We start from the raw sequence: 14,571 nt of genomic DNA on the forward strand, positions 1-14,571 counted from the left end.
CAATTAAAGGTAGCACCTTATCTCTGCCCTATTAAGGTCCATGCAGCCTCTTCAGACAAGCAGTGGACGACACTTTCTATGAGGAGAAGAGGGAGGGGGGATCTGCTCTTATAAGGGGCCTGGCAGGCTCGGAGTGAAAGAGAAACAAAAATTGTTCTTTTGTTTCTCTTCACTTCTGAGTCAGCCTATGTCAGCGCAGAGCAGCTCAAAGCATGCTGCAAACTTCATCTGCTTTACAGAAGACACTGTGTCTGACACACACCCTAGACGAACAAGCTGAGGGGGCCCCCTTCATAAAAAGAAGAGTGGGGGGGGCCCGGCACTGCGGGGGCTGCGGGGAGGTGTCCGGTACGCCCCCACCACTGGTTCATTGTTTAGTTTCATTTATTAACAGTATTGATCACGTTTCTCAGTTAAATTCACTTGCAATTAGAAAAACTGTATAAAAATGTGCTCAATATGTATGGATTTTAGCATTACGCGCATAGTAGACGCTCTGGTCCATTGACATAGCAATTACAGGGCACTGTTTTCCTTGCAAACTGCCTAGTTTTACATTAAACACATTTTAGACGTTTAGACTGTCCCAAACTGATGTGTTTTCTTTTACACTGTAAAGTATCATCCAAGTAGGTGTGAAATCAAATTACAAATACAGAATTTAGCGAACATGCAAATGAATAGAGTAGCCCACACAATATAATTGCAAATGTAAGTGAATGCCATGCCTTAACAACTCTGCAGATATGCAGCAAATAGCATTGTTTTGTGAGCAGTGTTCATATACTGGAGACACCAATCATTATATGAAACATTTTTACATTATGCAATTGATGATGGAGGAATTTTCCATTGGAGCAATTTGTTGGTATTCTGTGCTTTTTCACTTCCTAAGCGGCACGTGGCCAAAGGAACATATGGCTAAATCCTTTGGAGCTTTTTTTACAAGCCCCGTGTGCTGCCTTGCGCCACCACTGCGTCGCCACTGCATCACTTTTTTTGATGCAACGGCGGTGCTTCATTTGCTCCATATTTACATGGATGCAGGTGTGTCACTTTTTTCAAATGGCGTTGTTTTTTACCTGCGTCGGAATCTCTGTGCGCCAAGGTAGAGTTTAATTTATGCAAGGTAGACGTTGTGTCAGAAACACCTACCGTAAAACTGCTGCGGTTATATTTACCACTTTCTTTTTCGCTTCGAGCTGCTGTGCTGCCAATGTGTCACAATCCCTATGCCTGCTAAAGCCAGGCATAGGGATGAAGCAATGACTGTGCCCAACGGATCCACATGAACGGTAAAGACTTGATTGTAATATGCAATCAAGTCACAAGGTAAGTGGGCCACAGAAGCTAAGTAAGTATATGCACATAATGTCACAATTTGTAGCATCACATGCTGATGTCACACATACAAGTGGGCACTATGCCCACTTGTATGATTCACATCCAGGACAACTATATTTGTGTGAAAGGTGGCTGTCACCTTTTCACGCTGTAACACATTGGTTCTCAACCAATAGGTGATGCATCAGTGTAAACTGACACTTTGCCTCAGTATTGTGATGCATTGCTGGACTTGCATTAGGTTTCCTACCAACTCCAGCTATGCACTAAAGAACCCTGCATCATTGTGCACCATATTGTAAATGCGGCGCATCTATGGTGGCTCAAGTGTTTCTTCTGCAGGCACAAGTTAACTGGCACATCACTGCTTTAATACAGAGATGCATCAGCTTCTTGTAAATGAGGCCCTTTGAGTCCTTCAGTTATGACGAGTATGATAACGTATTTCCCCTTATTTGAACATGGTGATGTTTAAATGAATGCCATCTAACTTTTTTTCTACACTTTCCTAAGGACATCTAGAAGACCATACCTGACCCCATATTTTATTTATTTATTCAGTAAAACATTGTGTTTTCATTCCTTGCCTTACATGTCTAACTAAGTAAGAACTTTGTGGAAGTGTTTTCACTATGTGACAGGCATTGTCTATATCATTGTACTTATCTCTGTGTAGTGTGTTTTCTCTATGGTCCAGCGCTTTGGTGCCACACATATGGGTATTATGGGATATTCAAATGTTACAGTACAATATGCTACACCACATGCAAATAATGTTGTTTCTTTCTACAGTTTTACATCCTCAGATTCAATGCTATCTCCCAAAGCCTCTTCCCACTATATTACTAAAACATTGCATGAAACATTCAACTTGACTTCAAACTTACAAACTGTTCTCTCTCCCTTCTTTATGTTATATAAGCCCCCTCTTAACCTCCATCTCATGCATGCCTTAATGTATCTGAGTGTAGTTCCTGATCATTGCCTCTACCTGCTGTTAATGCATTTTATGGTTAAGATTGTATATTTATTTATTCATTGTTTATGAAACCGTCTTATATGTTCTCTCACTGATTGTTTTTGTCTCAAAGCAAAAGTTTTCTCTTATGGAAAAAATTAAAAACAATATATATACTGATCTATTTATATAAACAATATCATATATGGATGAAGGAAAAACAATTATGTAAATGTTTATTTATCAATAAATATCTATTTTTGAATATAAATTGAGATTAGTAAAAGTCAATAATTTAGTCGCATTGTTCTTGGGTTGCCTGCCATTTATGTGAATAGCCTTGCCCAGGTTCTCCTTTTTCCTATTTGTCTTTTCCCTGTCAGGGCAGTAATATCCTGCATACAGGGGCCCCAGCTCTTTTCCAAATAGTGAAGCAATTGTCAACACATGGTTCACGCAGGTGATATTTCCTGGCAGAGTTGGTGGCAGACGGACGGTCTTTCATCCATAGACCCGTCAACATATAAATGGAGTGGGTGGACCGCCAAGTAGGTGGGTGGTGAATCCATCGAAAAAGTGGTTGTGGGACAGGTTCTGATAAGATCTAAATCAGCACCTAAGTCAGAAGGTAACATTTTTGGCCAGGACGTACTTGATTGTTGTATTTGATCCATACTTAATAGCTATTAGTTTGCATAGGTTCTGGTCTACATAAGCCATCACTGGTGTTTTGTGCTTTTTGATGCCAATTTGCATTAAAATTTTAAAGTTTCATTTCTCTGGTTCCCCAATTTGGATTTTGTCAATTTGGTGTCATTCTGTTTATGACTATTTACTTATTGTTCTGTCTTTTGCATTTATTTTGATTATTATTATTTATCGTGGTGTGGTGTGGCACACTGGTTAGAGGTGGCAGACCCGGGAGCAGAGGACGGCCCGGGACCAGGGTTCAATTCCCGACGTGGCAGGGTCTTGGACCAGGGTCAGCGGACTCGATAATTCTCACCTCGGTGCGTACTCTAACTAGGGATCACACTCGGCAACTCTGGGCATTAGCTTGCCTCATCTCCACAACGGCCCCCCACAAACGCCGAGGATGCCTGGTTTCACCTTGGAGATACCCAGTAGGGACCATCTCACAGGGAAAGCCAGGACGGGTTCCCCAGCGGTCTATAGCGCAGAGATACTCCTTCGGGAGTCGATTCTAACGCGTTAGAAACCCGCAATTAATTAATTACTGTATTGGTACTGCATACATGCTTCACAGATTGTAACTTGTGACAAGAAACAATGGCTACAAATGTCATTCAAAGTGTATATTCATGTGTACTAAAATTCCAACTAATTTTGTGAAGTTAGGAGTTGAATAAATATATAGAAATAGTAAGATTTATAAAGCTGCATTTTTCCTGCATGACGCTTGGGGTAGCTAATTTGCATTAGCTCTCCAGTAGCTGCCAAGCCATTACTTAACCTCAATGAAGGTATAAAAAGTGCTCAGGCAGCACAACAATGGTTTAGGCCTGGTAGCCTGCTGGACTGAGAGTGGGCATTTGGCCCTTATTGCCTCTGAAAGGACCATTGGGTGTGAGCCCGGGAACTTAATTTGCTTGAAAGGGGCAAAGGTGAAGCCTATCCATTCATAGTTTAGTAAAAGGGAGACCAGAACAAAGGAAAGCATTTGCCCCAAGGCCCCCACTAGCTGGCTGGCACCAAACTCAGTGGAAAGGCGGTTCCCCCCAGAAAAAGTGTTGAGTGGACCAAGGAGAGTTAACTGTGCATTTCCCCAGCCACACCTCTGGGTGGACACAGGAACTCCTCACAAGGGAGAAAGGGTTTACCTAACTTGCATTTCAGAAAGGAAGGACACTGTGGGATTTTTTGTAGTGGGGTAAACAGGAACTGCTGAAAAAGTGGGTGGGGTATCCTATGGGAACTTGTTTGCCATTGGTTAGGAAATATCCCAGAGACACCACCACTTACTAGTAGGAACACTCCTCAAAACACTTTCTGGACATGCGGAAGATCAGAAGAGGGCTGGACCTGCTGTCTGTGACTTGAAAGGAGCCCTGAAGGGTGAAACCTGCTCCTTCCCAGGAAAAAGAAGTGGACTCCAAGAGTCACTTGGCCAACCTCCTGAGTGACTATTGGAGCACAACAAGAAGCAAGAGGCCTTTATCTTGAAGTGACTAGTTAATAGGTCCAACTCAACTGCACCTAGCTGCTCCACTAGAGTGAGTCCTGACCCCTAAGTGCTGTCCATGAGGTCCAGGGAGCCTTAGAAAAGGCATAGAGGAGCTGCTCGAGAAATACAGAAAAGTTGGCACTAAGAAAATACTTGGACTTCCAAAATCTCTGGAGTCATTAGCGGGACCTCATGCCAAGGTGTCCGGAGTAACATTTCCGTAGATTTTCATCAAGGATTAGTGCCTTTTTTTGCTATTTTTACTTACAACTTTAAAAAATCATGTTTTTAGATCCACTTTTTGGATTTTTATTGCTTTGCCCTTTGTCTTTATTATATGTTGGTAGTGCATAAATACTTTACACGTTGCCCTAAGTTAACCTTACCTGCTCTGCGCCATAGCAACTAAGTAGTTGAGCTCAGGTTATTTTAGTGACGTTAGGGTTTGCCCTGACAAGTTAGTGTTATTACTCCTTGAGGTGAGCGACTGCCCACCCCAAATAATAAATCACCTTTTTTTACACTCATGATGAAGAACAATGCAGTTTCTAGACCTTGCAAAAGTAAAAAAACATGATGGATGGAATGGTTTAATTATTCTTAGCCACTGGTAATTACTCAGGGCGACATCCTAGTCCATCAATATTTTAAAAACCATGCCACCTCAATTTGGGCACAGCCATATGAAAAGCAGTCATGAGGCTGCTCCAGTGGGAACAGTCCAACCCAAACTGAAAGGCCAGGTCCTCCCTAAACTGGAAAACAAGCAAACCAGACCCAGTTTTTCCCTAATTAGAGCTCATCAGCCAGGTAGAGCCTGGGTCCAGTGAAACAGTGTGAATGGGACCTATGTCTGGGCATTCACGTCCCAATTAGGAAGACACACAAAAGTAAACAAAACTTGATGGATGGAATGCTTGAATCAATCTCATCCATGGGTAATTACGAAAGGCTACATTCCAGTAAATCAGTATTTTGTACACCATGCCACCTCAGTTTGGACCCAGCCATATTCCAATCTGTCATGACCCTGCTCCAATGGGAACAGTCCAGCCTGAACTGATAGGCCAGGTTTTCCCTAAACAGGTACACAAGCAGCCCAGGACCAATTTCACCCTAGTTAGGGTTCATCAGCCAGCTATAGTTTGGTTCTAGTTACACAGTGAGCACAGGACCAACATCTGAGCATACCAGTACCATTTTTGGGTGAAACAAAAAAATATATAGAACGTTATGGATGGAATGCTTGAATTATTCTTAGCCACTGGTATTTACTCAGGTCACATCCCAGTCATATTCGTTAACATTGTAACAAAAGCAGAAATGCTTACAGCCTAGAACGTGGAAGAGAGTAGAATATAAATGATAAAAAGCATGGGGCTTTCTGCCTCATGCTTTTTATCATTTATATTCCAGGACAGAATAAAAAAGGAATAGGACAAAACAGAGGCAGGTAATGGGAGAAAAGAGAAGGATGCAAAAGAGGAGATGCAATGTATCGGAACATAGAGTACAAAAAATAAGGGACATTCAAAAGGGGTAACCAAGGAGGTAGGAGAATAACAATGGGAGGTGGAAGAGAGGGTACAAACTGTAGGAAAGAAGAAAGGCAAGAAACAGGGGAGAGAATATTAGGTGTTACAACGAGCAATCAAATAAAAGAAGGAAAGAGGATGGGAGAAAAGAGGTAGATGAAAAGAAGGTGAATGAGGCGAAGAGAAGCAAACACAGGTGGGAGGATAAAAAAGTGAAGTATGAAGGGAGGAATGGATGAAGAAATAGGCCGAACAAGAAGATTAGGGGTGTGGAGAAGATAAGATGGGAAATAATAAAATGAGGAATAGGGTATGAGAATGATGACAAAAATGAAGAAGGAGGAGGCACTCTTATAGGGAGGTGAATTGAAATTAAACAGTAGAGAAGATTGGAGCGAAAAGTGAAGAATGACAGACCAGCAGAGCTGAATAAAAAGGAGGAAGAAGAAGCACAAAATATGAGGATAATGTGAGGAGAGGGAAAAGGTGAGCAACAGAAAAGAGGATATTGAGGTGATACATAGAAACAATAGGAAAGTCGACAGGAGGTGCAGTTGGAGAAGGATTGCAAAATGAGGATGTGGTGTATGGGAGGGAAGAAGCAAAGAGAAGAGTAATAAGAGGATGAAACGAATGTGACTTCTAATAGAAGAAGAGGGGGGAAGGTAAAAGTCAAGAGAAGAGGTGCAGAGGATGGGTCCATAAATGAAGTAAAACAGGGGTGAGAAAAGAAGCTGGACGTGGAGAAGTATAGGTGAGAACAAAGGATGAAGAAAGGTTAGGCGCTAGACCTGCAAAACAGCTTGCTTGTGTTATCAGACCAACTCAGTAGAAAGGATGAAAATGGAAAGGACGTATGTTTCTGTTCCCACACACGCATTGCTGAACCTTACATATGAGGTACAAAATATGAGGAAATATCTTACCTGCCAGCGATGATATATTGATAATTGTTCCTCCTTCACCTCCATGATTTTTGCTCATATGCTCTAAGCCAATGTATGTTCCTCTTATCACTGAAATCTAATGTGAAACACAAATGAAAACACCAGCTGAAATGTTTGATTCTTTCAGATTGCTATTTAAATCAGGCTTACAAGCTTACAGTAACTAAATGTTAGCCAGATATTCCCCTTCCTTTAAAGGATACATGCTGTGATTCATAAATCAAGTTTAAAAAAACTAAACTTTGTTCTCATTTCAAATTGTCTTCTTAGATACCAAGCAGGCCTCAATGTAGAAGTGAATGCAGTTTGTTGAATTTCAACTTCTTGGAATGCTACGACCGATTATTTCTATAATGGTGAGCTGCACAGAAAGACAACATCACCCAGTCTGCTGAAGTCTGTCAGGATGTGCCCTGAAGATTTTTTGACATGCCTGAACAGATTATGTGTTTGCATTACGCCTTCTGTTGGAGGATGTTTTCAAACATTCACACGTGCTGCTGTCAGCTTTTAAATATGTTGCTTTCGGAAGAGTGTTGAAATAGCTGGAAGGGATCTCATAACTGCATGAGTCCCGACTAGACTGCTGTACTAGACAAATGTTAATTCTCTCAAAATCTTTGATGTCCACCCGGGTGAATTGTCCTGCAGATGTTTAAATAAACGTATGAGCATGTCACAAACTAACCGAGAAAAGAAAATATTACGGATGGCTCAAAGGTGGGCAGGGTTGATCCTGAGAACTTCATCCCATTGGTTAGAGCGTGCCCAGGTGTCATTCCACCCCTCTAGCTAGTTCCAGGCATGAATGTGGCACCTCCAGACATCCACTTCAGAATACTCTTCTTTGAAGTTCAAGTTTTAAATCATGAAAAAACGTTTTGAAGCCTGGTTCAATCTATTTAAACATAACATAACGTGTATTTGTAAAGCGCACGTTCACCCCCAGAATAACAGATGTTTATTGTTACCCAACTCAATGGTACTCATTTTACCGACCTGAGAAAGGATGAAAGGCAGAGCGGACCCTCTGGGATTTGAACCCGGTACCATGAGGTCGAACACAGCCACTGCAGTGGATGTATTAGTCCACTAAAAGACGAATTCAAGTTAGCTCACTGATAAAGCACATGAATAATTCGACTTATGGCAATGGGAAAGTGTATTTGTCACTTGTCAGTCTAAATGCTAAAAGAGTCACCGAAATGGTTTCATATGGAATATGGTTTCATGTGGGGACCCGGCTCAAGCCAGCAAATGCTTGCCAGGGGCTACTGAAGTTTAGGGATTACTTTGTTTTCATAAAACACAATAGACCAACAGCAAACAGATAGCTTTATAAATGGCAATGCACAGCTTAAAAAGTAAGGTGTGTTTACAGTCATAAAACAAAAATATAAAAGAACTTGCAGGACAGATACAGAACAGTCACCAAACGGGGCAGCAGCACCATCAGCAGCTCAGCCTTTTTGGTGTTCGTAGAAGGCCTAAGGGACATTATTCCAAATTCTTAGGAAAATTAAAACTGATAGTTTGTCCTGAAAAGCACTGATTCAATACAAACGTGTACCATACAACACTAGAGTTTGGAGGTCATGTTGATTGTCATTTAAAGAGGATTTGGTTAGCTGTTGTTACCCAGAGGAAAAGGAACTGCAGGGCTGGTGAATTTAAAGTCAGCCAGTAATGAAAAATAACTGCAGGGCTGGTGAATCTAGAACCAGTCAGGAATGAGTATATGTACTCTTTTTCGCTCCAGTTTCCAACTCCTTCCTCTCACTCTTTTCTTCCCACTCCTCTCTAGTAACTGCTATGATTTTTAAAGTGCTATACCAACAACAATACTAATCCAGTCAGTCAGTCAGAGGGGAAAGTTGGGATGCACGGTCTAGCGATGCTGGAAATATGGAGGTAGTCGAGACTTTACAGGATGTTACTCATGGTTAGGTATAATTATAAGATATATGTTACATATTATAAAATATGGTATTTATTTGCACTATTGAGTTTTAAATATCGTCCTGCCAGATTATAGAGACCAACATATTAAAAAGGTAAGGGTTTCAAGGTAAGTTATTATTTATAATACTCAAGTCCACATATTTGTGCCTTGCTGTTCAATCAATAAATCAATCAGGGAATTGTAAGCTCGCTACTCACCCATGAGGGTTTCAAGGCGTGAGGGGGTGGGGGAGGGCCTAGATCTGTTTATCTGAAGAGCCAGGTCTAGATAGTCTTCCTGAAGGTGTTCACTTCAATTTGATGTTCTTTGGTCTTACGAATGACTACAACTTGAATGCACTTTGTACAAAGTTTACTTTTTTTGTGATCATCCTAGCAAGACAAGAGATATGTAGAAAATGGAAGTCAGAACTTCCACCAACGTTTGCAGAATGTTTAAAGAATATTATTTACACCAGTGAATCTGATATGGCATGTGACCAAAGAAGCAAAGTCAGGATCTGGTCTGCTTTGATAGTTTGGAGGGAGAAGGCAAGAGAGCCTTATGATTAAGCCATGCTTACTGTTGATCCTGGCCTCCTTAGTAACATCCCGGTGCCCCCAAAGTGAACAGGTCTGGGAAACGGAAACAGTAATATCTTTGCCAGAAAGCTTTGCTCTCTCTTTGTCCCCTCAGAGAAAGGGTATAGGCTGATAAGGAGAGATAAGAGGAATCTGAATAGGAGCATTGGCAGTATGAGGACAAAAAAAAGACAAAAAGAAGTGTGATCCCACGTCTTGGTGGGATTCAATAATAGGATCTGTTATAATGCACAAAGCAAGGTTGTTGGTGACTGTAGTACAGAGGATCTGAGGAAAGGGATCCCACCACTTAATTGAGTATTCATCTAATTCTCAATTTGGCATTGACTAAGGGGACACGTGGCTTCATTAGAGAATGACGGCCGAATTAGGTTTGTTTAATTACTCCCTTTATGATGCTGGCTGAGTGAGATTGGGAGCTCAGAAATGGAGGTAGTCACTTGTAAAGTTACATTAAAAAAATAATTAAGCAAACATGTTTACTTGCCACACTAAATATATTTTTTGTTTAAAATAGCTAAAGGAATAAAATGTTTTTCATCAAAATTATGTAAAATCATTTATCTGCTATTTTCTTTGCAAATGACACAACCCCAGGTGACTAGCTTGTGGCCAGATATCTTGAATTAGATGGTTGTGAAAACGGTTGAACAGTTGATATGTGGTTGCATGCTACTAAGGGGCTGGCAGTATGTACCTCCTCACATAATATTGTTAAATAATACACATGTAGTAGTGCTCTCAGCATGAATATGTCTTCTCAAGCACCGTTGCATCAGCTGACTCATACAGCTGAGATTTCTGTGGATCTGGGCAGTAAGTGGTATTGAGTAGCATCCTTCGTGGGTAATGTCATTACCACTGGTGTCTCAGACTTTCATGTACTATTGCACCCCATTTAAACAAGTTGCTCACTTTCTACACTTCATCATGCAAGGGTACCTACATAGAGGAGTCAAGCCTTGCTCCATGAAGTGGCAGCACATTTCAAATGCAAATGAGATTTAACACTCTAATCAAACACAATAAACTCAATATGCAATGGCAGCATTAAAAAACAGGCATTGCAAAGCCCAGGGGCCTGGCTTTGGCTACAGAGCTTTTAGTTATGGAAAAGCGTGTTTCCTTAACTATAGTTTATTATTAGTTAATCCGTCCAAATAAACAAGAAGTTGAATATCTTGCAATGGGTAGCTAATTCTAAAGTATAACAAAAGCAAAAATAACAGTTGATGGACAGAATGCAGAACAATGTCATACATTCATCCCAGTACAGAGATCTGGGCCTAAATAATCGTTTTTTTGCTCACCATGCCATTCCAGTTTGAACCCAGCCATATGCAAATCAGTCTTGACCCTGTGCCTCATGGGAACAGTCCAGCCCAAACTGCCACGCTAGGTCCTCCGTGGACGGGAAACAAGCATCCTAGGACCGGTTTCGGGGTTTCTCCCCTCTTCAGCCAGGATAGCTTGATTCCAGTAGCATGGAGAGCACGGGACTCACGTCTGAGCATAACCGTCACACTTAGGGTGACAAATGCAAAAACAACAATTGATGGACAGAATGCAGAACAATGTCATACATTCACCCCCGGTACAGCGATCTGGGCCTAAATCCATCGTTTTTCTGCTCACCATGCCATTCCAGTTTGAACACAGCCATATGCAAATCAGTCTTGACTCTGTGTCTCATGAGAACAGTCCAGCCCGAACTGCCAAGCCAGGTCCTCCCTGGACTGGAAACAAGCATCCTAGGACCAGTTTCGGGGTTTCACCCCTCTTCAGCCAGGATAGCTTGATTCCAGTGGCATGGAGAGCACAGGACTCACGTCTGAGCATACCCGTCCCACTCGGGGTGACAAATGCCAAAACAACAGTTGATGGACTGAATGCAGAACAATGTCATACATTCACCCCAGTAAAGAGATCTGGGCCTAAATCCATCGTTTTTTTGTTCACCATGCCATTCCAGGGTGAACCCAGCCATATGCAAATCAGTCTTGACCCTGTGCCTCATGGAAACAGTCCAGCCAGAACTGCCAAGCCAGGTCCTCCCTAGACTGGAAACAAGCATCCTAGGACCGGTTTCGGGGTTTCACCCCTCTTCAGCCAAGATTTTTTGTGTGTCTTTTAAAGTATAACAAAAGGCACTTTAAGATGGCCACCTGTGCCTCCATATGTGAGATACCATGGTCAGCCATTCTATAATTTTAAAAAAAAATACTTTCTCAAAATACATTCCAAGTTGGCAGCCACTACATGCAATATTCTTGGCTAGCAAGTACAGAATCAGTTTAAGAAGTTTAGCTGTTTCTAAAAGTCACATTCACACATTAAAAAAGCAATGATGTCGCAGTGCCCTCTGAATGGCTCTTCTTATTGCTGTACAAGTTGAGAAGGGCTCACAGCCATTGATCACTACTGGATACATCAGAGTAGCAAACTCATTGATGCAAATCCTCTGGAATGAGGCAGTGAGTCTGACATCAGTTCACAGGGAGGTTTACAAGCGTAACTAGCTCACATGCTAATGTTAAATCATTTATACCACACATGCCCTTCACAGGGCTTCCCAGCGCACCTGAAATGAGACATCTAACCTCTGCAGAGGTACCATTCCAACAGCAAGATCTTAAGCTGTTTCCTGAAGGTTTAGTGGTTTGTAATGTTCCGGATCCTCATAGGCAGATTGTTCCAAAGCCTATGCCCTAGGAAGCAGAAGGATCTGCCTCCTGCCTACCTAAACTGAAGCACTGAATCACAGCTAAATTAAGCTCAGCTGATCTCAGGCATCTAGTAGGGAAGTAAGGCACAATAAATTAGTCGAGAATTTAAGTATGACACGATGAGTGGTATACTATGCCTTGAACTGGGTGTGTTTTTCCGCAGGAAGCCAGTGTACAGAGCGAAGCTGCTATACATTGAAATAGATTTAGGCACATGACAGGCAAAGCAATCGCATCGTAGCCTTTTGTTGATCTGTAATCTGTTTCAGATATTCTTAGCAATGCCCAAATAAAGAATATTGCAATAATCCAGGCGTGAGATATCCAGGGCCTGCACTATTGTCTTTTGGATCGCTAGAGGAACTCCCAAAGTAATTTCCTCTTGCTCCTCCGTAGGCCAAAGCAGTCAGAAGTGACAGCCTTGATTTGATTCCTCAAATGATGATGCATTGGCGATCCAAAATCCCAGATCTTTTCAACATCCCTGAACAGTTGGTTTCACCAGTTTGCCAATGAAGTTAATAACACAATAAACAGAAGTTACTGTATTTAGGTTAAAATGGTGTGTATTGGTGCTTTGAAAACTATCTTTCTTGCAGAGCAGAAAGCATACCTAGTAGTGTAAAAAAATATATTGTGTTGATTTTCCTGCCACAAATTAATTATCCACTAAAATTATGGATGCCTTTCTGCGGTTTAAAATTAATTTACTTTCATAAAAAGATCAATGACTCTTTATTAATTACACCACCCAGCATTGTTTCTGCCAACAGAAAGGCATATGCCCTTTGAAAATAAGAACATTTGAGAGCTAAAATACAAGTACTTTGGCAATTCTGAGAATTAGGCATAAAAACAGAATCAAATATGATTCTGTTCCGAACATGTAGGACTTCAGCTGTGTCAAAGACATTGCTACTGTAACCAGTGGAGACACATCTTTTAAGGTGCTTGGCTTAAACAGCAGCTTTCTCAATCTAAAATGTCACTGTTGAATTACTAAAAACAGTTTTTGTCAATGGTGAGATTAATAGACTTGGAGTAAAGTATTTAAAACAAGCAAAGACAAAGCTAATAGCTCTTGCAGATGAAAGATCTATTGACTTTGTCAGAGTCAGTTAGACCTGGCCTTCTTGGCATGGTTTTCCCCTGTATTTTTGCCTCTGCCTCCTGTGTTTCTGCTGTGTGCTAAATTTAGTTTTTGCTGGTCTTGGGGCTTTGGTCACTTTGCCACTGCTGATCATTGCCAATGTGCAAGTGCTCCCTCTGTAAATTGTGAATATGAATTGGTGTTCGCGTATCAAGAGAGAGGACTAGAAAGCTAGTCCGAGTCACCGTAGTTTATATGTGTTATCAAAAGAGACTAGCTTAAAAATGACCAATATTGTTAGGACTCTGATTAGATTTGTCATGGGCACCTCGTTGGTGAGTTCATGAAGCCCTCACACCAAGCTAGTTGGTGGCATGCTTCATCATCGGGCCCACCCAGTGACACCTAATGTGTCCCAGGTGTGCTGGGATGCCTGATTACAGCGGAGCTGGTATTTTACTGAGAGTGCAGTGTGAGGTGTAAAGTGAAGTGTGAGTTAAAACGGCTTGGCGAGGGTCCCAGTACCCGAGGGTAAATTAAATTTTAATAACTGGGCCCCTGTCAGCGGTTAAAATAAGGATTGGGGATGTTTAAGGGAGCGAGTTACTACCTCCTACATCCATCAGTTGGTCGACATGTTTCAGCCAGTGCCTTAAACTAAATCTGGCTTTCCTCAGAACCTTTTTTATAAAAAAAGAGTGTAGTGCGGGTTAAAAAGGAGTGTAATCCAGGCTATGTGTTACACTCACTAAGGTGTTTCTCTAAGTGTGAGAGGGGATTCCCTTCTCATATATGCGCTTAGATTTTGCAGCCAATGCTTCCGGGAGTGAAGCGGTAAGGGGTTGACTAGCTTTTCTGGTCAGAGCCTGCCTTGTACCTGTTGCACCGTCCTCGTACTCCGGTACCTTAGTGAGTGTAACACATAGCGTCGCAGCACACCCAGGACATATTAGGTGTCACTGGGTGGGCCCGATGATGAAGCATGCCACCAACTAGGTTGGTGGGTGAGGGCTTCATGAACTCACCAACGAGGTGACCATTAAAAATCTAATCAGAGTCCTAACAATATTTAAGCTAGTCTCTTTTGATAACACATATGCATTGGTGTTTCCATGATTGGCTTATTTGACTTACTACCAAGTCCCTAGTACAGTGCATTGTGTGTGCCCAGGGCCTGTAAGTCAACTACTGGTAGTGGGCCTGCAGTATTGATTCTGCCACCCACACAAGCCACCTTTCAAA

At 41.7% G+C, this 14,571-nt stretch overlaps 1 protein-coding gene across 1 annotated transcript in view; it reads right to left on the reverse strand.

The window, feature by feature from the left end:
* Positions 1-14,571, reverse strand: part of HPGD (15-hydroxyprostaglandin dehydrogenase) — a 287,216-nt gene that overhangs the window by 176,127 nt on the left and 96,518 nt on the right. Inside the window, exon 4 of the mRNA XM_078677081.1 lies at positions 6,949-7,045. Coding sequence (XP_078533207.1) covers positions 6,949-7,045 — 97 coding nt within the window. The remainder of the gene's footprint in view (positions 1-6,948; positions 7,046-14,571) is intronic.

Source organism: Lissotriton helveticus, chromosome 2_1 (assembly GCF_964261635.1).
Source record: "Lissotriton helveticus chromosome 2_1, aLisHel1.1, whole genome shotgun sequence".
NCBI lineage: Eukaryota > Metazoa > Chordata > Amphibia > Caudata > Salamandridae > Lissotriton > Lissotriton helveticus.